Below are 26,612 nucleotides of genomic sequence, written 5' to 3' on the forward strand. Positions count from 1 at the left end.
ATGCTTTACTGAGTGAACCAGCCAGGCACCCTGATTTTTAAGACTCTCCTTAATGAAAAGGAATTGGTGGCAAAAGAAGAATGATGTACCTTCTCTCCCCTCCATCCCCCTCTTCTTCACTCCAGTTTGCTCTTTTTTTTTTTAATTGTGTTATGTTAGTCACCATAAAATACATAATTAGTTTTTGCTGCAGTGTTCCAAGATTCATTGTTTATATACAACACCCAGTGCTCCATGCAATACGTGGCCTCCTTAATACCCACCACCAGGCTCACCCATCCCCCCCATCTCTCTCCCCTCCAAAACCCTCAGTTTGTTTCTTAGAGTCCACAGTCTCTCATGGTTCGTCTCCCCCTCCGATTTCCCCCCATTCACTTTACCTTTCCTTCTCCTCATGTCCTCCATGCTATTCCTTATGCTCCACAAGTAAGCCATATGATAATCAACTTTCTCTGCTTGACTTACTTCACTCACAGCATAATCTCCTCCAGTCCTATCCATGTTGATGCAAAAGTTGGGTTTTTGCCCTTTCTGATGGCTGAGCAATATTCCATTGTATATATGGACTAGGAAAATTGGACAGCTATGTGTAGAAGAATGAAACTCGACCATTCTCTTACACCATATACTAAGACAAACCCAAAATGGATGAAAGACCTCAATGTGAGACAGGAATCCATCAAAATCCTAGAGGAGAACATAGGCAGTAACCTCTTTGACATCAGCCACAGCAACTTCTTTCAAGACACATCTCCAAAGGCAAAGGAAACAATAGTGAAAATGAACTTTTGGGACTTCATCAAGATAAAAATCTTCTGCATAGCAAAGGAAACAGTCAACAAAACAAAGAGACAACCCATGGAATGGGAGAAGATATTTGCAAATGACACTACAGACAAAGAGCTGATATCCAAGATCTATAAAGAACTCCTCAAACTCAACACCCAAAAGACAGATAATCATGTCAAAAAATGGGCAGAAGACATGAACAGACACTTCTCCAATGAAGACATACAAATGGCCAACAGACACATGAAAAAATGTTCATCATCATTAGCCATCAGGGAAATCCAAATCAAAACCATTTGCTCTTTAAAAGGTGTGACTGTGGGATGTTTGAGCATCCTTTCCCTTACCTGCAAAAAGACCCACTGAGTCCTTGCCTCAGAGCTTGCTGTGGCGACTGAGTGAAATTCCAGAGAGGACTCGCAGGGACCACACACACAAGGTAGTGCTCCATCCATGTCTTTTCCTCCCTGCTCACCGCCCTTCTGTCAGATTTTCTTTACCGGGAAATGTGCTATAAAAGAGAAGCCAGGGGGTCAGCACCACCCTGTGACCAGCCTTGAGCTTGGGCCTCCCACTGTCTCTGAAGTCCTGTCCTGAGATTTACAGCCCCAAGGGCAGGCCTGGGATAGGAGATCACAGGTAGAAAAAACCTCTGGATCTCAGGAAATCAAAACAAAGGTAGGGGGTCTCCTCCTCTGTGGCTAGCAGTGTGGCTCCAGGGATGTGGAAAAGGCTGAGCCTTTTGCCCAACTTGAGACCCACAGTCTCCTAGTCAAGGATAAAATCCTAGTAATGATTAGATTGTTACCCAGGCCAGAATTTGCAGGCTCAGCATGTCTACCCAGAAGTCCACAGCTAGGGGAGGTCCACTCCATCAGCTTTCCCTGCTGTGTGTGCCGCTAGTGCAGGGGAACATGTGTGCCGGTACTCATGGACACCTCTCCTTATGTGTGCGTGCACAGTGCTCCACACATTGCCACCCACAGGTACATATGTGCACATAAACAGGCACGCCGGTGTTAACAGACACATGCACACGGACACAGACACAGCCACACTTGTTTCATGCCTGCAAACGAGGATCCGCACTCTCAGAAACACCCACCTTCACGTTCAATACATTTTGTTCCTGTTGTAGACCACTTCCAAAGATGGCGGCCGTGGATTCCTTTCTCCTCTGCACGTGCGTGCTTTTCTGCCTCTCCAACGGTCACTTCTATTTCTCTCCGCCTGAATATTTGTGGTAGAAGTAACACTCTGAGATTTCTAAATCCAGACTTGAAGAGGATTGGCAGCCTCTGCTTCCTCCTCGTTGGGAGTGAGCTGCTGTGTAGGAAGCTCAGCCTCCGAGGCCACCATGCTGTGAAGAAGCCCAGGCTCATCGTGCAAGGAGAGAGAGGAGCCATGCAGAGAAGCACTACCTCAAACATGGGAGGGAAGCCTCCGCCTTCCAGCTCAGCCCAGTGACTAGTGGAATATAGCGTCATGAGTCAGCACAGATGATGCTGTGTGGAGATGACCACCCCCAGGCATACCCGGTCCAAATTCCTGACCCACAGAACTATGGGGACTGATCAGGTTTTGTGTCAGGTTTGGTCGGTAAACCCTGAGACGGCAAATGAAAAGTTCACTCCAGAACTTTTCTCCTACCAAAGTAGGAGAAAGGAGAGGGCCTGCAGGTCGATGCTCCAGAGGCAAAAGGCCTCGAGCTGAGCTCTAGCTCTGCTTTTATTGTGAGTTTAATCAATCCGCCACGTGCAAGGCAAGGAGTTCCTGAAGTCCGTGACTGCTGCCCGTGCCTGTGTTGACTCCCTAGTCGAGAACCTTGAGCCGCCTTCAGCCAAGAAACTTCAGAGGAGGCCCAGGGTTCAGGGCACTCCTTCTCTGCTTTCCCAGGAGTCTCCGCTGGGGAGGCATGTACAAGTCATGTTCTATCCATCCAGGCACTGTGAATCCCCACAGTTTTGCTGTTTTAAGCCACTGTGTTTGGGAATGGTTTGTTATACAACAATGGATCACTGAAACACCCATACACATTATACAGTCGTATGTCATACACACAAGCCATGTAGACTCAGAGACGTGCTTGCATACACGCACACACCTGTCTACGCAACATCCGTTCCCGTTCCCATTTGTCTTTTTTAAAACATTTTTATTTTATTTTTTAAAAGATTTTATTTGAGAGAGAGAATGAGAGAGCGAGTGGGGGGAAGGGCAGAGGCAGAAGCAGACTTCCCGCTGAGCAGGGAGCCCTGGCTTGATCCCAGGACCCTGAGGCCATGACCTGAACCTAATGTAGACCCTTAACTGACTGAGCCATCCAGGTGCCCCTGTTTCTTTGTAAGTTATTTTTTATATTTAACGTTTTTTTTTGTTGTTGTTGTTGTTTGTTTTTTTGTTTTTTGAGTAATCTCTGCACCCAATGTGGGACTCAAACTCACTATCCAGAGATAGAGCTCCAAGCTCTACCAGCTGAGCCCCAGGTACCCCATCCATTAGCTGTCCTGACAGAACTCTGTCAAATGACTGACATTCCTCTAAGCAGTCTTGTGCCTTTTTTTTTTTAAGATTTTATTTATTTATTTGAGAGAGTGAGCAAGAGAGGGAGAGCAAGCACAAGCGGGGGGAGGGGCAAACGGAGAGGGAGAAGCAGACTCCCGGCTGAGCAGGGAGCCCTATGTGGGGCTGGATCCCAGGACCCTGAGATCATAACCAGAGACAAAGGCAGATGCTTAACTGACTGAGCCACCCAGGTGCCCCAGCCTTGTGCTTTAAAAAGCTAATTCTATCCTTAACTCCAGGAGGGGGTGTCCTGATTAGTTTAAGTGGAACTTGGTGGTCTCTGTCCTCTTAACAGAGACTGATTTAGTTTTGACCATGTGACCAAGTTCTAGCAATGAGGCATGGCTGCCTGGTGGGGAGCAGGGAATAGGATTGGGATTTCTGGAAAAACTTGTGTTTTCCTTCTTAGGAAAGTCACCCCAAAAGCAAAGATGCATTTATCTGTTACTGGATTCTTAGTGTCTCAGTGTGGGATTTGGAAATGCTGCAGTCACTTTGTGACCAGAAGGATACTGCATCCCAGCTCAGAGGTGGAAAGCACAGGTTCTTTTTTTTTTTTTAAAGATTTTATTTATTTATCTGTGATCTTGTACAAGATCACAAGTAGGCAGAGAGACAGGCAGAGAGAGAGGAGGAAGCAAGCTCCCTGCTGAGCAGAGAGTCCGAGATCCCAGGACCCTGGGATCATGACCTGAGCAAAAGGCAGAAGCTTTAACCCACTGAGCCACCCAGATGCCCTAAAAGCACAGCTTCTTAAAGATGTTTTGATCAATGCACTCAGTCAGCTTGAGAGTCCTTTCCTCCTTGTCTCTGAAACTCCAGTTATGTGAGATAATAACTATTGTTTGAGGGTTTTTAGTGCTCTATTTGTTTTTACTTGTAGTCTAGGCATCCAATTAATATCTCTCTTCCCTTCAGTAAACACACACTCCCACATGTCTGTGTACAAACAGACCCAGAGCCGTTCACAGAAAACTACAGCTGAACACACACGCACTCTGCTTTGTATGTACACACCAGTGCATAACACTCCACATGTGTACACACCTTATACACAGGGAGAGCACACATTCTCCCACACAGAGCTACAGGGACACAGAGCTACAGGGACACACAGAGCTACAGTATGTATGTGTACATACATACACTTTCTCACACATGTGTGCATTCCTCTTACAGTATCACAGACATGCATGCACCTAAGCAATGCGCATTTCTGTACAGAGAGGCACAAAGATACACATACTGGTCACATTGCTATCAACACAAATTCGCCCATGCCTTCACCATGTCTGAACAGCCATGATGAACATACCCACAGCTCCAAGAGTCTGCTTGGCTGTGAGCGAGATGAGAAACCACAGGCAGAGGCCAACAGCACCTCACCCAGGACTGACAGAAAGTTCTGGAAAGAGTTAGGAAAGAGGGACTTGCAGACTGGAACACAGCCCAGGAAGCAGGAGGTCAATTCCAGTGTGCCTTACGTGTGTACAGCGGCTCCATGGTCATGGACGCCGAACTGAACACAGCACTAAGAAAGGCAGGGAGGAGTCTGTTTCCACCTCGAAGGGGTGGAAACCACCCAACACTTCCTTCCATATTGACCCAAAACCTACTTGGCTCTCTAAGGAGTTTTCTTTGCTTACTTTCTAGGCAAACAATGGACTTAGGTATTGCACAAAAGTGAGTTCTCACCATTTATGCCACTGGGCATTCTAGAGAGACAGAAAAGTATGTGTAAAGGCAAGTAGGTGCAAAGTAGCAGAGGTGGTGTGGGTGAGTCCAGTGATAATGAGTTTGTAGCTAAAGAAGGAGGGCACAGCAGAAAATGAGGCTGGGGAGCTGGGCGAGGGCCACGTCAGGCCCCTGGGTTTACCTTTAAATTCCCATGGCCCATTCCCTCATCCTGACCCCGGTGCCATGTGACTTTGCACTCAGACCTTCGTCTGCTACCCATTGCTCTTCCCATGCCCTTGATATGCACAGTCATGAAGGAGATGCTGTGGAAGATAAGGTAGCAAGAAGCACATTGCCTTTCTGGCTTGTGTATGAGATGCTTTGGGCTTTATTTTCTAAATTCCCCTTCTTCTATATTTTCTCCTAACCCAGAGCAGTTGCCGAGAATATTCTGAAGTTAGCTTTTATTCTTTGACAATGTAAATTCATCTTTCAGAAATTTCATGTTCCCAAGTTTAATAAAAAGCAATTTCCAGGGGCATCTGGCTGGCTGGCTCAGTCAGTGGAGCCTGTGACTCTTGATCTTGGGGTTGTGAGTTCAGGCCCCACATTGGGGGTAGAGATGATTTAAAAATAAAATCTTTTAAAAAAATTTCCCAATAGTACATATACATATAGTATATACAAATATATAGAGTAGAATCCCATGAATAAAATGTTCATATGTGTGTTTATACGTGCATATCATGAAGGCTGAAAGATATTTATACCAACTGTTATACAGTAGTTACACCTGAGTGAGAGGGTTACAGAGGATCCTTAATGTCCTTTAGAATTTTCTGCATTTTTCTGAATTTTATTCAAATAGCACAGGTTACTTTTATCTCCAGGAGAAAATGATTTCAAATTTTAAAAAAGTTTAATCTACATTTTAAAAAAGATTTTATTTACTTATTAGAGAGATGGAGAGAGAACACAAGTAGGCAGAGCGGCAGGGAGAGGGAGAAGCAGGGAGCCCAGGGCGGGCCTTGATCGCAGGACTCTGGGATCACGACCTGAACTGAAGGCACTTGCTAAACCAACTGAGCCACCTGGGCGCCCCTACATTTTAGCTAAAAGTAATAAAGCTGGTGGTGAGAAACCGGGAGAAAATTTCAGGGAGAGGCGAGAAGAGAACTACATGAACTCTCGCATGAGAGAACACTCCAGGTCTTCAGGGGGCGTGCCCTGCCCTTACCAAGGGGGCCTGGCAGCCCATCCTCTAGACCAAGGCCAGTCAAACAGGTAACGGGGTCACAGACATAGCTCCAACCTCAAGGGATGGCTGATCTAGGCAGGAAATGTGAGTCATGTGTGCATGAGAAATGTGCCAGGCGGTATATGAGAGGTGAGCTGGAGAGAGAGAGCTCACTTGGGGGGTCTGGAAATGTGGGTTCTTTTCTCAGATTTTACTTATTTGACAGAGAGAGAAAGAGAAAACAAGCAGGGGTGGGTGGGTGGTGGTGGTGGTGGCAGGCAGAGGCAGAGGGAGAAGCAGGCTCCCTGCTGAGCAGGGAGCCCCATGCGGGACTCATTCCAGGACCCTGGGAATAGGACCTGAGCCGGAGGCAGACGCTTAACCGACCGAGCCCCCCAGGCACCCCTGGAGATACAGCTTCCGTTGCCACTCTGGCGCCCAGTGACCTTGGGCAAGTGGCTTCACCTCTGTGCACTTCAATCTTCTTATCTGTCAAAGGAGTTTAATGACAATAACAGGGATGCCGTGATGTTCAGATAAGATAGCCTATCTGTCACCCTTTGTGACCTCAGAGGTGTGGCACACGACACCTCCCCCAGAGGCAACAGAGCCTCAAGGCCCAAGCATCTGCCAGGGCGGTGTAAATTCAGACGCAAGCGGGAGACGAGTGGACCATTTGGGAAGAGGGCCACCTCTGGATGGGGCTTAAAACTCTCACCACACAGGCCGCAGCCGGTGCAGCTCTGACATCCCTGAACAGAAGGTCAGAGAGGGCACCATTGCCTCAGCGCAAAGACCTGCACGGCTGGCTCCTCTCCACAGAGCAGTACAGCCCAAGGAGAAACAAAAAAAATAGGAGTAGCCACTGGCCAGCCTTCTCCGAATGTCCAATCCTTTCCATAATTTAACGGCCTCCTCCGGATAATTACTTTTCTCCTGCTTATGAGCTTAGAGCAATAGTAGTTTCCAATAACTAGAGACTTAATAAGGCTAAATTATAATGAGTGTCCTGCGGAATTACATACTGCATTAACACCAAATGAGTTCATTAGAAATTCATTAGGAGTGATTCCTATGATGGCCACAGGAATTAATCACAGTTAGCCAGAAGCAGGAGAGGGGAGGATGAATAATTGCACAGGCAACTGGATGAAGACCTTTTGGCACCTGACTTTGGCCTGAAGCCATATTTTCTGAGGGTCATGGCTGCTGGGGTTGCGAGTGTGGAGGTGAGGTTGTTTGGATGTTGCTGGAGCTGCTTCCTGCACTTCTCCTCCTCCACCCCAGGCAGGATCATCCTGCAGATGTCGGGGTGAGCAGTCTTCCTTTCCAGGCCTTAGTAGCTAAGGCATCATAGAGTGGACCTGCAGTTCTTGAAAGAACGTGCACTCCCCTCTCTCCATTAAGAGCAGGTGCCGTCTCCTTTCCGAGCGTTTTGTCTTCATGTACGGGGTTACCAATCCTCCCGGCAGATGGGTTTGACTGTTTTAGCCCCATTCTGCCAGCGTGGAAACCCAAGCACAGAAGTTTAGTCGCCCGCCCAAGTGGTAACGGCCAGTAGTTGGCCAAGCTGGTTATCGGAGTCTTAAGTGGAACACTGTAAGGATGAGGGACCGTTGAAGGTGAGTCGCTCATCTTACCTTCTTGCTGCCTGGGGCTATGTGCCGTCTTGAGATGTGGTGGCTTCGCTTTTCCAACCTTTCTATGAGCTACCCATACCCTCCCCAGAAATTTCTTTTTTGTTCGCTGATCCCTAAGAATCAGTGTCTGTTACGTGCATCTGCAGGAGCCCTGACTAATGTCTGAGTCGACCAGCAAGGACTGGTTGGAGTCCTACCACCGGTCCGCTCTGGGTGGTCTGTACTGATTACAGAGATGCATGTGGCAAACTTCCTGCTCTCCTGCTGCTTCAATCTCAGGTAGAAAAGCAGCAGTAACAGTTCAATCCCCTGCAGGTTATAAGCAGAAGGAAGCCTGGCCAGGGTGGACTACACTAGGGGCAGAAAAAGGCTTCTTGGAGAACACAGCACAGGAGCTGGGCAGGATCTTGGGGGAAAGGTCACTGTTGTGGACATTTTCTGGGCATCTGCCCGTTCCGGCAATCCCCTTCCTCAAAAACTGTCCCTCTCCACCCGAGCGGGCGGTGGCCCTGTTGGTGGGTTGGAGTGTCTGCAGCCTCATCTATGCAGAACCACTGCATGGTTCTGGTGGAAGGTGGGGTTCACTTCCTAATAGGAAGCTGCAAAGGCCAGATAACTCCTGTGCCCCTCACCCAGTGGCAATGAGGTACCTGCTTATGACTTCGGATCAATCAGACACTCCCACTGGGACATTTCCTCTGCATCTGGTGATGCAAAGAAGCAGGGATGAGCGAATCCATTCCCCGGGGTTTCTGGGTGGCTTAGTCGGTTAAATGTCTGCCTTCAGCTCAGGCCCTGATTCCAGGGTTCTGGGATGGAGCCCTGAGTCTGGCTCTCTGCTCAGCGGGAAGCCCACTGCTCCCTCTCCCTCTGCTTGCTGCTCTGTCTACTTGTGCTCTCTGTCAAATAAATAGATAAAATCTTTTTTTTAAAAAAAGAGAGACTCTAGTGCGGGGCACTGGGAGATTAGGGAGGCCATACCCACTGCCCAGGGCAACGGTGGCTGCAATGCCAGTGAGCCATGTCGCCATCGATAAGGACGCAAACTGCCCAGCCCAGCAGATCCCAACAAAAGCACTGCTGTGATGTCACTGAGGCCATGGTTCTAGCTGCTTATCCTCTCATGTCTGGGCTTGTTTTCCAAGCCTGACAATTCTGTGATCTAATCTATAATCTTTCAATAACTTTCTTTTCTGCTCACATCTGTTTCCATTGCTTGCACTAAAGACCCCTGCCTTCCTGCCCCCAGACGGCTGGACTAGAGCAGACACCTGACTCACGATGGACCCATCAGATTACATCTTCTGACTTAGCTTTTGTTAGTTGCTCAGAAGGCCCTGAAGGTCTGGGTGCGGGCGGGCAGGAGAAAAAGGACAGCAGGAAGCCAGGATCAAGTACACAGAGAGAGAGAAGCTGCCCATGACGCCAGAAGAACTGGCTCCTGGCGCTTCCAGTTCCTGGTCCTGGTTCCTCCCTGTCTCCATTTCTACCCCTTGGGTTCTCCAAGTCGGCTGTGCATCCGTACATTAGATTGAACCGTATGAAATTCTTGTTTTGTAAGGTCAAGAAGATCAAATATTAGCAATTACATATGGTTTAACCTAGTAAGTTCCCCCTTTTGGCCTAGGCCAGCTCGAGTGGGTTTCTTTATTTGCAACCTGGAGGTCTGTGTCTGCAATAGTCAGACATTCCATCAGTTCAAAAATAGAGCGGAACCATCGGAGACAGAGCAGAAACAGAAAACAAGGGTTTTCCTGTCTGCTCGATACTGTTTCCAGTGAGGGGTTGCCCTGCAGAAGGAAGGCTATAGGACTTCCCATCTCATCTCTAGTACCATCTCTGAGGTCACTGTCCTGTGCTGGCTTGCTTATTTATTTGAGATGAGCAGGGGGAGGGGCAGAGGGAGACAGAGAGAGAGAGTCCTCCCGCAGACTCCTTGTTGCGTCGGATCCCAGGGCCTTGAGATCATGACCTGAGCAGAAATCAAGAGCTAGCTGCGTAACCCATGGAGCCACCCAGGCACCCCCCACCCCGGCCCCAGACTGGTTTATGATCCATGGGTATCTTTTTTTTTTTTTTTAAGATTTTATATGTTTATTTTTTAAGTAGTCTCAACATCCACGGTGGGGCTCAAATTTATAATCCCAAGATCAAGAGTTGTGTGCTCTACCCACTGAGCCACCCAGATGCCACTAAATTCCTCTTTTAAAGGTTCAAAAACTTTTAGTAACTTACTTAGAGGTATACAAATGAAATTGAAGAGCCAGGATTTGAACCCAGGCCTTTGTGGGATTTAAACTCACATTTTCACTTCACTGATCTTTTTAAAAAATTCTCTGGGCCTTTCTGATCAGTGCTTATGTTAAAAATTATAGACCAGATTAGTGGCTTTTCACTTTTGGGGAGGCCCCCTTGGAACACCTGATGAAAGCCAGGGACCCACTCCAGAACATTCATAAATGTGTTCAGAATGTTGCCTCCTTGCTCGGTTCACTGGAGCTCACTCTCTCCATAAATCTCAGGACCCATGAACCTCTACTAGAACCTCAGCCTCTTCCTGCCTTCCTCAAATAATACTATTCATATTAACTCATGGTCTTCAATAATGCCTTTGTTTTCTCCCCATCGTGGTGTCTCCCATTCATGCATGTACTTTTTCCTGTTGTCCAACAATAAGGACTGGTTGAATAAGTTGGGATACATCCGTACTGTGGATTGTTATATGGCCATTAAAGTGATGGCTGGGGCTGCAGTGGACTCGGGTGTTGGGAATGATGTACAAGACTTGGTAAGAGCTGATAAGTATCCAGTGATGAGGGGAAAGACTACTAAGTGTTGGAAACTTGACTGAGGGACAACCATGAATTTGTGGCAGTGTTGCCCTCCCTTCCACTGCACTGGGCCTTTCCTTTTAATTCTAGACAGCAGGGGCGCCTGGGTGGCTCAGTGGGTTAAGCCGCTGCCTTCGGCTCAGGTCTTGATCTCAGGGCCCTGGGATCGAGTCCCACATCGGGCTCTCTGCTCAGCGGGAAGCCCGCTTCCCCCTCTCTCTCTCTCTGCCTGCCTCTCCATCTACTTGTGATCTCTCTCTGTCAAATAAATAAATAAAATCTTTAAAAAAAAAAAATTCTAGACAGCAGTCCTGGAGATGGAAGGTGGAAAGACAATTTTGGCGGGGGGCTGTTCAAGGATGAGGCCCAGGAAGCCAAAGTAACCAATGAACATTGACACAAACTGCCCAGCCCAGCCCAATTGATGGTCCTGGCAGAGGACGTGATGCATCAACCGGTTGGATAGGAAAGGAAGTGAGCCTAAAATTAGGGGGTGGAGTGGGGCAAAGGGGATCATCTGGGAGGCTGGAGCTTCATTTACTGGGGGCGGGGACTGCTTTCTCTTGCTGTGTATCGCTGCCCCTAACACACAACCTGGTGCTCAGGAAATGCAGATTGGATGAATGAATGAACGCATGGGTCCTAACTCTGCCATTAGAACCAGAGACTGACTTTCTGCTTCATCGGAGATCTGGCAGGATCCACAGCGGCGTTCAGCACCCCTCAGGTCAGAGAGAACTGAGTTCAAATACAAGCATCATCAACAACAAGCTGTGTGACTTTGGGTAAGTCACCTAACCTTTCTGAGCCTAGACTTTCTTTTCTGTAAATAGGGATAATAATAGCTCTTTTGGAAGTTCGAGGTGCCCTGTGTCAAATAGTCAGCATGGTGCCTGGCACTTTGGTATCACTCTCGAAGTATGGCAAGATCAACAATGATCTCCAATACCTGGCTGGTTCTGGAAGCTCCATCCAAACTAAACTGCTGTATTTAGTCAGAGGACATGAGGGCAGGGACCTGAAGCCAGACTGTCATCTCCACTTCACACCTGAGTGTGACATCTCTGAGCCTCTGTTTTTTTATCTACGTAGTAGGGATGATATCAGGACCTACCCAACCACTTGGTTGAGAGAACTGAGTATTAACTCCTGTCAAACATTTAGCACATTGCAGGTTTAGAATAGATGCTGGTCCCTCGGATTCCTCACCAGCTGAGCTGGAGCAGTGCAATCAAGGAGGCTTTGTTGAGGGCTGAAGACCAGGGCTGTGGGACATGTTAAGCTTGAGGTGGCATAAGACATGAGGCAAGGCTATTAGGTAGTCAGTTGGATTTACGTCCGCAGGGGAGGTCTAAGATGAGCAGTTGGAGAGGCATCTGCATAAAGCTGGTCTTTAAAGCCTTAGTCAGGCGAGCTCACCAGGGGCGTGAGTACTCCCAGAACAGACAAGAATGAGGACCAAACTCTGGGGCTTCTGACACTTAGCAGAAAGGGAGATGACTATGACTGCAAAGCTGGTGACCAGACACAGTAGCAGTGAAGCCGCACAACTGGCCAGTCCTGGCAACACTGACCTAACACTTACACACAGGCAACCCTCACACACATTGCAGGTTCCGTCCCAGACCACCGCAAGTTGGACGACGTTTCCGGTTTCTGAGCACATATAAAACTTAGTTTACACTATGCTGTGGTCTACTAAGTGCGCAGTAGCGGCTGTCTGAAAAGACAACGTTTTATTGCTAAAAATGTTAATCATTGGGTGCCTGGGTGGCTCCGTGATTTAAGCGCCTGCCTTCGACTTAGGTCATGATCTTAGGGTCCTAGGATCAAGTTCAGTAGGGATTCTGCTTCTCCCTCTTCCTCTGCTGCTCCCCAGCTTGTACTCCCTCTCTCGCTCTCTCTCTCTCTGTGTCAAATAAATAAAATCTTTAAAAAAAAGTCCTAACCATCATCAGAGCTTCAGTGAGTCATAGTTATGAATCACAGCTCACCATCACAAATATAATGGTCATGAAAAAGTTTGAAATATTGCTCGAACTACCAAATTGTGACACAGATACACAAAGTGAACAAATGTTACTGGAAAAATAGGACCGGTAGATTTGCTTAACATGGGGTTTTGTTTAAAAAAAAAAAAAGGGCAGCATCTACAAAGCAGAATAAAGTAAAGCACAACGAAATGAGGTATGCCAGGCTTTGTGAAAAATGCTTTACAAAAATTAACTTATTTATTTTTTAAGGATTTTATTTATTTATTTGATAGAGAGAGAGAGAGCACAAGCAGGGGGAGCTACAGGGAGAGGGAGAAGTAGGTTTCCTTCTGGGCAGGGAGCCTGATGCAGGACTCCATTCCAGGACCCTGGGATCATGACCAGAGCCAAAGATAGACGCTTAACTGACTGTGCCACCCAGGCACCTATTAAGTAACTTATTTAAGTAACTCATGAGAAAACAGAAACACAGGAAGATAAATGATTTGTACAAGGTCACGCAGCCAGTGAGTGGCAGATCTGGGATTCAAACCCTGTCCTCTTAGCCTCAGAGTCTCTAACACGTCTGCTTTAAATGGTATGTTAACAAAGTCCTAACTAGGTGTCCTGAGGGAATGCTGAGTTTCTTAGCCTCTCTCTGAGTCCTGAGAGCACAGCTAGGAAAATCAATCATGGAATAAATTGTCCTCAAAGATCCCACTGAGCCTTGACACTCTAGGATCAACTCCAAGTTGCACTTGCAGATTTTTTGGTTGAGGAAGGAAGTGGAAGGAGGTTTGGTTAAGGTATGTGTAACCCCAGTCAATCACTTACTCCAAGCAAGGTGCTAGAAGGTCCTGGGGTGGGGAGGTTAGGCAGAGGGCTTCTCCTCCAACCAGGGACTAAAGCATCTACATTTCTCACTCCCTAGGCTAGTTACTCTCAGAATAATGGTGGCTGATTTGACACTAGAGCCAGAGTCCAGGTGGGAAGTGGGGGTGGCTCAGGGTATTAGCCTTGGGGCTCTTCTTGACCTCCACTTGGGTAGAGTCGCTCTGTTAGCTCAATTGCCCCATAAAACCTCACTGTGATATGGAGGCAGTTTGAGTTAATTTATCCCTCTTGGAAGGTTCACAATGAGTAACTGAAGGAACAGGTGGACCCCAGCTGAAAAGGGAAAGGGGCAGGGCATGGGTGGGAGGGGGGATGGAGGGTCAGATGCGCTTGTAAACTCCCATGAAGGGGAGAGGAGCACCGCTGAGTCAGGCGTCCAGGTGCCAATGTCGTCCTGTCCCACACCCCCACCACGCCTGCCTTGCTTTTGATGCTGACCTTGGATGAGCAGCTATTGAGGAAAAAACAGTTCTGACAATGCAGAAGGAGGTCAATGGGAAAGGAAGTTAGGTGGGGCCCCGGGGAGGCTATGTGGTCCATCCTACTGGCTCTTTTGCACATCCTCTGGCTTGGAGCTTCTCAGGGTAACTGCAGCACAACCACTACAGCACAACTGTAGCAAAGGCAGATTCCAGGACTCCCCCACCTGCCAACTCAGAACTTCTGAGGGTCAGAGCCCAGAAATTTCTATTTTTCACAAGACTTTCTTTCCTTTCACAAGCCTGCACTGTAAAGAACACAACCTCAGGACACCTAGGTGGCTCCGTCAGTTAAGCGTTGGACTCCTGATTTCGGCTCAGGTCATGGTCTAGGGGTCCTGGGATTGAGACCCTACTCCATGCTCAGTGGGGAGTCTGCATCTCTCTCTCTCTCTCTACCCTACTCCTTCACCCTCTCTCTGTCAAATCAGTCAATCAATCAATCAATCAATCTTTAAAAACAAAATATTCCAGATCCCATAACTTTGTGATTCCATCCTGGGGCTTTAGTTCAAGGAAACACTTTCTAAAAAAATCATATAAAGAAACTCACTGTGGTCTCACATTTAATGGAGTAAGCTGGGCCCCCCAAAAGTCCACCAGTAAACATTATGCATCCATTTCTAATAATAAACGTGGCCGCTCCATGGAAACATGGGACTGTGTTTTCAAACTAATGCTGAGCAAAGAAAAATAGAGAGGTGTATTGCATTTATGTAGTGATTATAGCCCTTATTCATCTGCCATAATTGAGGTCTGTGATAAAGAAAACAAGGATGAGAGAGGAGACAGAAGCACGAAAGAGTGAAGAAGAAAGCAGAAGAAAAGGAACGCTTATTGAGTCAGGGCGATGGGTTATGGAGGATTTTTGGAAATGTCTTTAGATGCTGTTGACAGTTGCTGGCATTCTCCACAGGGGCTCTGTGGCTTTGGGCAAGTTACTGCTCTAAAGCCTTGTTTCCTCCTTGGCAAAATGGGGAAAATGACTCTGACTTCATAAACTCCCTTTGAAGAATGAATGAGGTAGTCTGTGTAACACACTCAGCGGCGTGCCCAGTGCATAATAAACACCTGATAAATGTAGCCATTATTGCCGTTGCTCTGTCGTCATCAGTATCGAAGAAGGGAAATCCTCACATGCTCGAGGTGCGAGCGGACACGGCTCCAGGCTTTCCGGCAGGCAGCCGAGTAACAGATATAAACATAGATACAAAACCCCTTTGTTCCACGGATTTCCCATCTAGAAATTCATCCTTTAGTAAATAATCTGACATGTATACCAGGGTGTGAAAGAGAACGTTTATCTCAACTTTCCAACCGAGCCCCGGCAGAGCGGCTCCGGCAAAGAAGGGCGGCAGGGGGTCGTGACCGGAGAACACAGCATCACCATTCACAGGAGCGTCCACAGAGTGGGTTTCAGGAAGCGCGCCCCTCGGGCACTCAAAGAATGCCATGAAAGAGATGGGAACTCCAGATAACGCACATTCATGCCGCGTTCAACAAAGCTGTCTGGGCCAAAGGAATAAGGAATGTTCCATCCCGTCTCGGTGTGTGGTTGTCCAGAAAACACCACGAGAATGAAGAATCACCGAACAAGCTCTCTAGGCTGGTTGCCTGAGTACCTGCCACCACTTTTTTTTTTTTTTTAAATATTTTATTTATTTATTTGACAGAGAGAGAGAGCACAGGTAGACAGAGAAAGAGGAGGAAGCAGGCTCCCTGCTGAGCAGAGAACCCCGATGTGGGGCTCGATCCCAGATCCCTGAGATCATGACCTGAGCGGAAGGCAGAGGCTTAGCCCACTGAGCCACCCAGGCACCCCCACTTTTGAAAATCTATAGACAGTTAATGTAGATAAGAACTATTTGCTGACTGTCAAGGGCATAAAACTGAAAAAAAAATTTTTTTTTTAAGATTTTATTTATTTATTTGACAGAGAGAAATCACAAGTAGATGGAGAGGCAGGCAGAGAGAGAGAGAGAGGGAAGCAGGCTCCCTGCTGAGCAGAGAGCCAGATGCGGGGACTCGATCCCAGGACCCTGAGATCATGACCTGAGACGAAGGCAGTGGCTTAACCCACTGAGCCACCCAGGCGCCCCTGAAAAATTTTTTATCTCAGAGTTATTTGTTATAGAAAAAGTTTAGAAATAACCTGAAAATCCAGCAATAGCTATGTAAATCACAACATACAGACAATAGAATATGAACTCAAAGGGTTTAAAAGGATTTACCTTCATGTCATGATACAGACATGGACCCATATCATTACATAAAAATGAGGTTACAGGGCTGCCCAGGGGGCTCAGTGGGTTAAGCGTCTGCCTTCAGTTCAGGTTATGATCCCAGGGTCCAAAGATCGAGCCCCGCATTGGGCTCTTTGCTCAGTGGAGAGCCTGCTTCACCTTCTCCCTCTGCCTGCTGCTCCCCCTGCTTGTGCCCTCTTTCAAAACAAATCAATAAAATTTAAAAAGCAAACAAACTCGGGTACAATATAGTCTCATTTACATAAGAAGTATATGTATGTTTTAAGTTCAGAAGGATAGATACAAACTATTATCAAGGACCATCTCTGCCAAGCGACGGGACTGTTACTTGTTCTGACTTATGAAATGTTAATATATGTAACTTATCAGAAAATCCGTGACAATGATAAAGATGATGAGGATGTGGGTGTGTGTATGTGTGTGTGTTTATGGTCTTCTAAAAAATAAGGCCCCTGGCAGGAGTAAGGAATTCCAAGACTGGAGACTGAACACTGGCAAAATGGGGCAAAGTAGGTTTCACCTGCTCAGAAATCACTGGGTCCCAGAGCTGTGGTGAGGTCTGCTTTAGACAGAAATGATGTGGATTCAAAAAGAAAAAAAAAAGAAAGAAAGAAATGATGGGGATTCACGCAGAGCTGATTCTGGAAAAGGAGACCGACTTGCAAAAATTTTCATAGTTAATAATAAGAAAAAGGAAAGTCCTCAGAGAAGGCACGGTCAGTCGGATCTAGGGAGCAGTCCTGTAAGACAGGTGGGACAGGACCTGGAAGTCTGGGGTCTGAAGCCCCACCCTGCCAGCTGTGAGCTTCGAACAACACACACAATCCACCGAGCTCCTGGCCTGTGGCTGGCATGTGGCGGGTCTTCGGTGCACCATGGCAGCTCCTGCTCCAAGCTGCTCCCTGGGCCCCTGGGCTGCTGCCTGACCTTGCTGGCATTACCAGCACTTGCTTCTGTCTCTCCTTGCAGGGCTCTTTGCTGCAGTCAAACTCATTTTTCCTTTCGTCATGGCCCTTCCCACCTCCACCACACTGTTCCCTCATCCTAGAGTATTGTCTCCTGTATTTCCCACCTTCTCCAACCCTCTGTTTCTCTAAACATCCAAGTCCTATGGTTTCTTCTGGATCAGCATCAAATGCCATCTCCTAGCCAAGATTCCCCGCCCCCCAGCTGCCGGCTTGCTCCTTCCCTGTGCCCCAGGCCACACATCGGTGTTTGTCTAGGGACTGGTCACATTCTGCCTGCATGAGGGTCCTCCGCAGTCCTGTGTTTTGTCTCTGAACCAGACTGGAAGTTTCTGGGGTGAGGGCATATGTTTCGTCCATCCGTGTCATCTCAGTGCCTGTCCTGCAAGCGGTAGGTGCTCCCTGTGCTTTGGTGGATGAATGAGGGGCTGAACAAGTAAGTAAGGGGTGTGCAGAGCATGGCTAGAAGGTAGGGGAAGGATGAAGGGAGGGAGGGAGGGCAGAGGTGGCTGAGACCTCGGAAGCTCTGGCCTTGCCATCGCCCTTGCTGGGAGTGGCAGAGGGAGCACTCCCCCAGGTGAACAACCTCAAGGCTCTGCTGGGCTAGGTCCTGCCCATGTTGTAAAACAGCAATTGCTTCCTCTTCAGGGCTGGAGGGAGAGGTGGGGTGACTTAGGGGCCGAGCCCCAGCGTGTGACGACAATTTATAAGCTGGGGTGCCGGGCCCCTCAGCACCACGACCCTTCTTCCTCATCCTCCAGCTGTCCCAGCAGAATGGCCTTCAGTGGCAAGTACGAGTTCGAGAGCGACAAAAATTATGATGAGTTCATGAAGCGCCTTGGTGAGTGAGGGCATGAGGACCCCTTCCCTGGGTTAGTTTGTCACAGCCAGCTTGGGGCCACCAACCCAAACTCCTTGCAACCCAGAGAAGCTGAGTTACTAGTCTGAGGACACACAGCCAGTAGTTGGTGAGGTGCAGACTTGACTGGTTTACTCCTTCATTCATACATACACTGAAGACCTGCTACAGGCGAGAGCCAGCCCGGGTTCCTGATGGGCTGCCTCAGCATGACATGCCCAAGGTCACGCTGTCAGTTAGGGGCAGAGATGATGAGCACCCAGGACCCAGTAATGAGATGATGAGTGGTGCTGGGGAAGAGGTGACCCAGAGGCCAGGTGTGACAAGCCATGCATTCATTTGGCCATTCAACAAACATGGGCCTCTTACTGCGCTAGGAACTGTGGGCCGAGATTAGAAAACTGCTCCCCTTCACAGTTCCGTTTGTAGCGCCCATTGTGAGGAACCCATGGGACCGTGGCCATGACACTCCTGCAGAAATCCTGGGGCACTCTCTAAGTCGAGGCAGTGCCATTGTCAAGAGTCAGAGGGAGGCCCCAAGGGAGAGGCCCTGAGAGCAGGGCACGTGCGCTCTGGGGCCTCGGGGAGACAAGAGCCCTTCTGAGTCAGTTACTGGGAGTGGCCCAGAAGGAACAGTGACTTGGTGTCACCTACAACAGCCTCATGTAGAATTGCAATGGGGCCAGTCTCAGTGGTAGACCTGGCTCTGCTGTTAGCCTCTGAGGAGAGGCTGGAAAGCCCGTTTCCTGATCTGGGTCTTCATTGCCTCATCTGTGAAACACCAGTGTTAGAAGACAGTCTTGATGGTCCCGTTCATCTAAGACCCTAGGAGTGTGGCAGTGTCTGTTCTATTTGTGTTATAGTGTTGTCAGAAGAGCAGCTAGTATTTATTGTCAATTATATGCCAGGAGTTTTACAAGACACAATCACTTTAATTTCATCCTCGCAACAGCCTTGTGAAATGGACCTTATTACCCCCATTTTGTTGATGGGAACACTGAGGCTCAGAAAGGTATCCAAGCTCTTAGTTCATGGTAGAACTGGGATTTGTGCTTTTGACCATCATGCTAGCCAGCACCAGGGAGGAAAGTCTTCCCCCAGAGCCACAGGCTGTCAGCAGTTCTTACATGCTGTTCTGCTCATCCCTGGTCCAGGACTCCCCAGTGATGCTATCGAAAAGGGCCGAAACTTCAAGATTGTCACGGAGGTGCAGCAGGACGGGCAGAACTTCACCTGGTCCCAGCACTACCCGGGCGGCCACTCCATGACCAACAAGTTCACCATCGGCAAGGAGTGTGACATGGAGACCATGGGAGGCAAGAAGTTCAAGGTGAGAGAGCCACTAGCTGCCCTTCCCTCTTTCCCTAAGCCTCTGGCTAACTTCTTGGTCTCAAACCTGTTCCCTGGGGCTCCACCCCAAACTGAGGCTCGGTTCTCGAGTCTAGCGTCCAGCCTTAAGCGCTTGAGTTACTCAGCAAGTTAGCCACTCCCCGTTCTTAATGCTTCGGCCTCTAACAGACACTAACAAAACTGTTAAAAACTGCTAACACTTGCCAAGCACTTAATGTATATTCCACACACCTGCTGAATACTTCACACACATTAATGCAGCGAATCCTACGAAGTCGCAGCAGTTACTATCCCATTTTACAGAGGAGGGAGTTAGGCTAAGCCCTGGGGTTCAGTCACGTGGCCCTGGTCACACAGCGCTGGCAGACCTTCACGCCCAGGCAGCCTGGCTTCAGAGACCATAACCATTTGCTCGGGCTGCCTTCCTGCGTAGCCTACCGATGCATAGCCCTAGAATCGGACTCTCGTGGGTCCGAAACTGTAATCTTACTAAGAAAGAAGTAAAAGGTGACTGTCCTCTCTTAACCCAACCTGATCCCGCAGATCTTCCACCGATGCTGGGTCCCCTCTATCGCCCCCAGCCATGGCTACCACGGTACAGAATGAGTGCTCCTAAAGTTCATCTTCTGGCACTTGTGGATTTTAATTTCTCAGGATGTCCTTCTGTGTCAGCACGGATCGATTTGCCTTATTCTTTTTAATGCTCACACAGTATCTTACAGTATGGTAATGCTACCCTTCCTTTAACACGCCCTCATTGATAGACACTGAGGTTATTCACTGGTGGAGAGCTCGGATGGCTGTTTAGGTTGCTTACAATGACAATGCTGCAATCCACATCCGAGATGACATCATCATTATCCTAACAATAAGGATCCTAACCGACTCCACAGTTAACAAGGAGTGCTCCTTACGTGTGGGGCACTGTTCTAAGCACTTCCCATATGTCCTATGAAATCCTAGTCTTCTTAGGAACTCTGGAGGAGGTACCGTTACTACCCCCATTTCAGAGGTGAGAAAGCTGAGGCACAGCGAGGTTGAGGGACTTGTGTGTGTCGTCTATGTCCTGCACCTCCGAGCCAAGTCCAGTCCCAGAGGGGACTGGCCCACATCTGGGGGCCTCTGCCAGTTCAGGTTCCGTGTTATGCTTCTCTTCCAGGCCACCGTGCACATGGAGGGTGGGAAGATCACGGTGGAGTTCCCCAACTATCGCCAGACCTCGGAGATTGTGGATGACAAGCTGGTGGAGGTGAGTGTCTGCTGGTTCCTGGGACGATGATGAGAACATTCTTCTGCCTCCAGCCCTGGCTCTAGGGGCATTTCCCATGTGCCCCTAGAGTGCCCGGGGGACATCATCTCATTCAACCTTCACAATACCCTGTTAGGTAGGGATGTTTCCCTGTATCTTCCAGGTGAGGGCACTGAGGGGCTAGGAGCTGAGTGGTTAGCTGGAGGGCACCTAGCTTCTCTGACAGCGCTGGGAACTGACGCTTGGCAGTGACTCTGCCGCCTCAGCGGCCCAAGCGTGGAAGCCCATGGGACCCTCCTCCGAGTTTAAACCAAGGGGGGAGTCTGGGTGAGCCCCAAAAGGGCAGCCACCATGCTGCTCCACTCCCCCAAGGGACTTCAAGCCCTCCCTGCTAGATCTTCTGATTTTTTAAGAGAAGCTAGAACTTTGCACTTCTTTGTGAAACCTTCAGACTACTAAACGTTGGCAATGAATTAAACCTTTGAAAAAATGCTGGCAGGGGTAACACACACATCTGTGGCTGGACCCTTCCCACGCCCGGTGCTCTGTCAACACAGCCTGGAGGGGCTGCTCTCCCTTCACCTCACTTCCGTTTCTTCCCCTGGGGTTCCAGAATTTTCCCTAGGTGAAAGAAATGGATGTGAAGTTAAAAGCAAAGGTAGGCTCTTCCATACTTCATTCTCCCCTTGGGAGCACATGTCCTGGGCCAGAGCTCCCTGGGGTCCAGACTGCCCTCCCCAAGACTCTCCAGAAGGGAAGTGATGCGGGAGGTGGGGTTTGCCACCCCCTTCCCCCATCTTCTCTTCTCTTTTTCTCCCTCGTATTCTTTTTCCTTCATCTCAAACCCAGCTAGAAACCGAAGAGGAGACATGACCTCCCATTATTCTGTTTTTACAGAGAGGCCACAGAGGCTCAGAGATAACAAGTAACTTGTTCAAAGCCACAAAGCTAGTTTGTGGTGGAGGCAGGTCCCAAAGGCTGACTTCTAGACTAGGCTCTCTGCCAGCTCTCCCCAGGCTAGTGGACCTTTAATTTAAACAAACAAACAAACAAACAAATAAATAAAATCTACAACTAAAGAGATGCACAGTATTTTAAAATATATATATAAAAGAACAAAAGTGACTCTCCATTTTTTCCTGGATGGAAATTAACCTCTTAGAAAATCTATAAATGCTTTGGACACATTGTTACATGAAATGTCAGCCAGTGGGTTCTGACTCCCAGAAGCAAAGCTCCCAGCTTGTGAGGTGTGTGGGGAGCACCCAGAGCGGCAGAACCAGAAGCAGGTTGTGTCCAAGACGAGGATCAATCTTCCAGAACTGAAGAAACCTGTTTCCTGCTTCCGAGAGGCTCCTGACTATGGAGTCTGCGTGCTGTGAGCAGTGCCCGGAGTTCAGGGTTGTCACGAACACACACACACACGCACGCACAAGGGCAGAGGCATGCACACGGATTAGGTGCCCCATAAATGCTGTGTGGTGAAGTTGAGTGTGGCCTCTCCATCTTAAAGGGGTTACTTGACTCCTCCAGACTTCAGTATTCACTCCTCTATAATGGGTACAATCCTATAGCATTGTTGGGAGAATTAAATGGGGTAACACAAGGGAAGTGCCTGGAGTAGGTGGAACTTCAGTGGACAGATGGAAGGTTACAATACAAAGAGCCCCGTCAGCCCTCACATCTGTTTAGCACTTTTGCCTCGCTGAGTCTACACAGGAGCTCGTGTAACAAATTGGGAAACTGAGGCTCAGAGAAGTGGTGCGACCTGCTCACTTCTACTCGCGGCTGGGACTGGAGGCCTGTCTTCCCCGAGCTGTGTTCGGTCTCACTTAGGGACCCCTGCAATGATTCCCTCTTTCTGGCTGCTTCTTTCAGATCTCCACCATCGGAGGTGTGACCTATGAGCGTGTGAGCAAGAGACTGGCTTGAGCAGCCAGGGCCCCAAAGCCACCAGGAAAGCTGGAAGAAGAAAACATTCTGTTTGCTCTGAACCTCTTTGTCTTTGTTTTTGTTTTCTGGTGTCGTGGGGCAGTTTCTAGCTGGGTAAGGGTGGGAAAGGCTGGAGGATGGCTACACAGGGCAAACCTTGGCCCTGAGACCCCTGTGGGCTCAGCAGTGTGGCAGAGGAAGGCCTGAATGTGGACAGCAATACTCCCGACCCCCTGCTGTTCAAGAAGCAGGGTGGGCACATTTCCTGGCACCCTTGCCATCCACTTCTCTGAGGGTAGAGACCCAGGGCTCCTTTAACACACTGACTCTTCATGTGGGCCGCAGGGCAGGAGTATCAGGTGGTGGTGGGGGACACTTCCAGGAGAGGGTCCTGCTGCTGGCCTCCAAGGCTGGCAGATGAAGGAGGAAGACACTACCACTTGGCCAGAAAGGTGTTCTGGCATGGCCGTGGCTCTGCTGTTCATTGGCTGTGGAGGCATCCTTCTGGGCCTCAGTTTACCTAGTGGCACACGAGGGGGCCAGGAGGACCAATAAAGGACTGAAGAGAAACGAGAGAGTATTAGATGGCAAGGGGGCCATGGGAGTGCCAAGAGGGACAAGAAGGACCTGGGATGTCCTAGTTTGGACAGCGGTGCCTGGGACACACTGTGAGGGGCTTCAGCTGGCTGGGGAAGGTGGTCTGAAGGTGGTCTGACCTCCTGCTGGGTTCCTAGAGCTGAGTCCAGGATTCTGAGGAAGGCTTTGGGTCATCCCTGCTTGATTTTGTCTGTCCAGGGCATGGGAGTGGGCACGGTGGGGGGAAGGGCGGCTTGTGCCCTGACCAGAGAATCCCTAACCCAGAGCACTGAATGGTCCTTTTCCCATTCTCCTTCCTCCTTAGACCCCCAAGGACCCCTCCTTGACTTCTTACCCTATATTTTTCTGTATGACAATTCACTTATTTTTGCTACAATAGAAACTTTACATCACTTCTACATTTTAACATCATTTTCCACAAACTGATGAAAACTATCAAAAAAGGCCAAAACTGGACAACAGCTACATCCCGTTAAAGCCCCGAGCCTGAGGCCTCCCTAAGTGAAGACAGATGTAACAGGAAAAGCAGCATCAAGTAAGCCACACTGTCCTTGGTGAAATCAAAATTACTGCAAGGCTACTGAAAAGAGAATGTACCCGCTATGAGAAATTATCTCGATTGTCCAAGTCCTAGATATGGGGCCTTAGAAATTAGGTTTGCTAGTGCCTTGCACAAGGTTTAGCACACAGCAGGTGCCTCATAAGTGCTACCAGCCTCTGTCATGAACAGCCTTTCACTGTCACAGGCCATCCTTGGTGACATGGCCCAGCTTACTGGCAGCTCCCTCCTGCCTCCTCCCACATTCTGCCCTGAAACTTGTTTATCTTCCCAAGAACAGCACTCAGCCTCCCCCCAGCCCCCACCAAGCCAGTACCTGTGCATTCCATCGTTTTGCCAAGACTTATTGCTAATTAAGTGAACTAGGTAAGCATTAAATTAAACTAGCAGTGTTGCTGTTTCCCCTCCAGACTGAATAATTACTCATAATGAGCTTGGATAATAAGTCTCTAAATAACAGAGAGTTAACCATAATTAGGCTGAAAATTGAGAGATTGAGAGAAAGAGGGAGGAGGAGGAAGGGAGAGGATGGAGAATAGGAGAGCAGGGAAGAGGAGGGGGGAGGGGAGGGAGGAGTGGGGAGAGGGAGGCAGGGAGAGGGAGGAGGAGGAGGAGGGAGAGGAGAGGAGAGAGACTGTTCTTCCTTTGGCGACTGATTCAAGGACAAATTCAAATGGTTAGCAGGGGAGAAATTCTTAAGCCAGTTTTGTTACAGTGACACACGCATAGAAAAGCAGGACCTCAGAGCTCAACTAGTTTAAACTCTATTTCACAGGTACGGAAACAGCAGCTCAGAGAGGGGAAGACAATTGCCCACGGTCACATGACAGCAAGTGTCTCTGAGAATAATGTGGGTTTGGGTATTGCCACCTGATGGAGGCTACAGTTTCTCAATCCAGCTTCTGGGGCAGGGGCGGCGGGGGGTAGGTGGTAGATGTAATAAAGCGAGCTGGAGGAAAGCATCACTCTGACGGCATCTTGGCAGGGAGGTTTTCTCAGGCTGACTGACAGCTTGGACTCTGGGGACACACTGACAGGCTTTGAAATATTTCACCCTCCTCCATGGCCTAGAAGCTTTGCCCCTTGGGGTAAGTTCACCCATTCCTCTGAGCCGGTTTCCTCATCTAAAAATGGGGATAATAATTGTGCTCACCTGTAGAGCTGTCATGCTACAAGCTCACTAAATAGTTAGCTGTGGCCACCATGACCAGCCACCATCACCTCCACCATCACCACCGCCATTCCCAACCAGCATGATGAGAGGGTTAGCTGCTTCCTTCACTTGACTCCAGGCACAGGCACAAGCTGCTGGCTTTCTGTGGGTCTTACCTTGTCCGTGTGCAACATGGAGCAAGAGGACCTTTCCTTCCCGGGTCATGGGGAAGTTGCAAAGATTTAGTTAGGGTAAAAACCCATGTTCATGGGCTTCCAGAAAGAAGAGCTTCGTCATTTTGCTGCACTGTCCAAGATACTATAGTGACTCCCCACTCCACAGGCCTCAATTCGGGGGCCCCGTATCCCAGTCTCTTCGTGACTTTCATTCTGACCCGTGGGAGTCATTTCTTTCACTCCGGGGTGGGTAACTGCTTCCCCCCCAGAAAGCTCATCCAGCGAAGCCGGCGCTTTTCAAAGCCATCTTCACAGACCACCACTAGGTGGCGCTCCACCACCCACCTGACGCCCCAAGAGGACAAGGTGGGAGTGTCTGTTGTGGGGGCGGGGCGAAGGGTGGGCAGTGAGATCCAAGTGATTGGGTTTTGGTGGCCGAGTGTTATGTCATCTACGGGTGACATGGCATTGGAGGCTACTTGGGTTCCTCAGACAGGCATTTCTAAATTTGAAACCAATTCCTACCACTTACCCATACTGAGACCTAGAGCATTCCTGAACCCCAGTGTCTTGGTCTGGAAAACGGTGGTAATAATACAAGCTCTTGAGAGAGAGAGCATGAGCGAAGTGTCAAATACAGGCCCTGGAACATTGTAAGCGCTCATTAAACAGCTCTAAGGGCCTCTCTTGCAGTTCTACTGGGGAGAATGGGAACAGGTAGGGCCAGAGTATTTAGAGCAGAAAAAGTGTCCAAACTTGGCTGTGCCCGAGCATCTCCTGAGGGTCCTCTTAAAAGGACCGCTGGGCCCTACGCCAGTCCTCCTGAACTGTACCCTTAAGGATGGAGACTAGAGAACTGTCCCTGTGCAGTGCTCCCCAGCCACAAAGGACTTTGGAGACTCTTCTGGGTCCCAAGCCTCCCATGTTTGCAGAAAGCATGACTTCCTGTGTATCCTGCCCATTGTGTCCATCCAGGGCAGCAGCCTGAAATACTGGTCAGAGCTGGCCCAGCAGAAGCCAGACCACTCGAGTTCTTCCTTAGAAGCTGGAGCTGGGTCCGAAGTGAAGCTCAGAAACTCACCTGAGTTCCCAAAGAAGGGAGAGGCCCAATTATTTACACTCTATCTCATAGAGCTCACTGTTGAATAATGATACTGTACATTCCATGCTTAGTTACCATAAGCCCAAGCTGATAGCCTTCCCACCTTAGAAATGGGGAGACAGAGAGCAGAGTGGTGGCTTTTTTCAAGGTCATCTAGTTAAGATCAGACAAACTCGACCTTCCACCTCTGAGGCCCAATGCTCTCACCTATATACTAGAAGTTTCACACTTCCAGCCAAAGAACTATTCTAACTTACAATGTATTTTACTGGTCTTCTATTGTGTTAAGAATTTTTAAAATTTAATTTTAAATTAAATGAA

General features: G+C 48.8%; 2 protein-coding genes across 2 annotated transcripts in view; one reads left to right on the forward strand and one right to left on the reverse strand.

The window, feature by feature from the left end:
* The window catches only part of CCNJL (cyclin J like), a 102,318-nt gene that overhangs the window by 17,190 nt on the left and 58,516 nt on the right, over window positions 1-26,612 (reverse strand). The window lies entirely within an intron of this gene.
* Window positions 18,086-22,704, forward strand: FABP6 (fatty acid binding protein 6). The gene is made up of 4 exons (XM_059416548.1): window positions 18,086-18,155; window positions 19,328-19,503; window positions 20,683-20,772; window positions 22,651-22,704. Exons 1-4 carry the CDS (start codon window positions 18,089-18,091, stop codon window positions 22,702-22,704), a joined length of 387 nt encoding a protein of 128 aa, XP_059272531.1. The 5' UTR covers window positions 18,086-18,088.

The sequence above is a fragment of the Mustela nigripes genome, chromosome 12, assembly GCF_022355385.1.
Source record: "Mustela nigripes isolate SB6536 chromosome 12, MUSNIG.SB6536, whole genome shotgun sequence".
NCBI classification, from domain to species: domain Eukaryota; kingdom Metazoa; phylum Chordata; class Mammalia; order Carnivora; family Mustelidae; genus Mustela; species Mustela nigripes.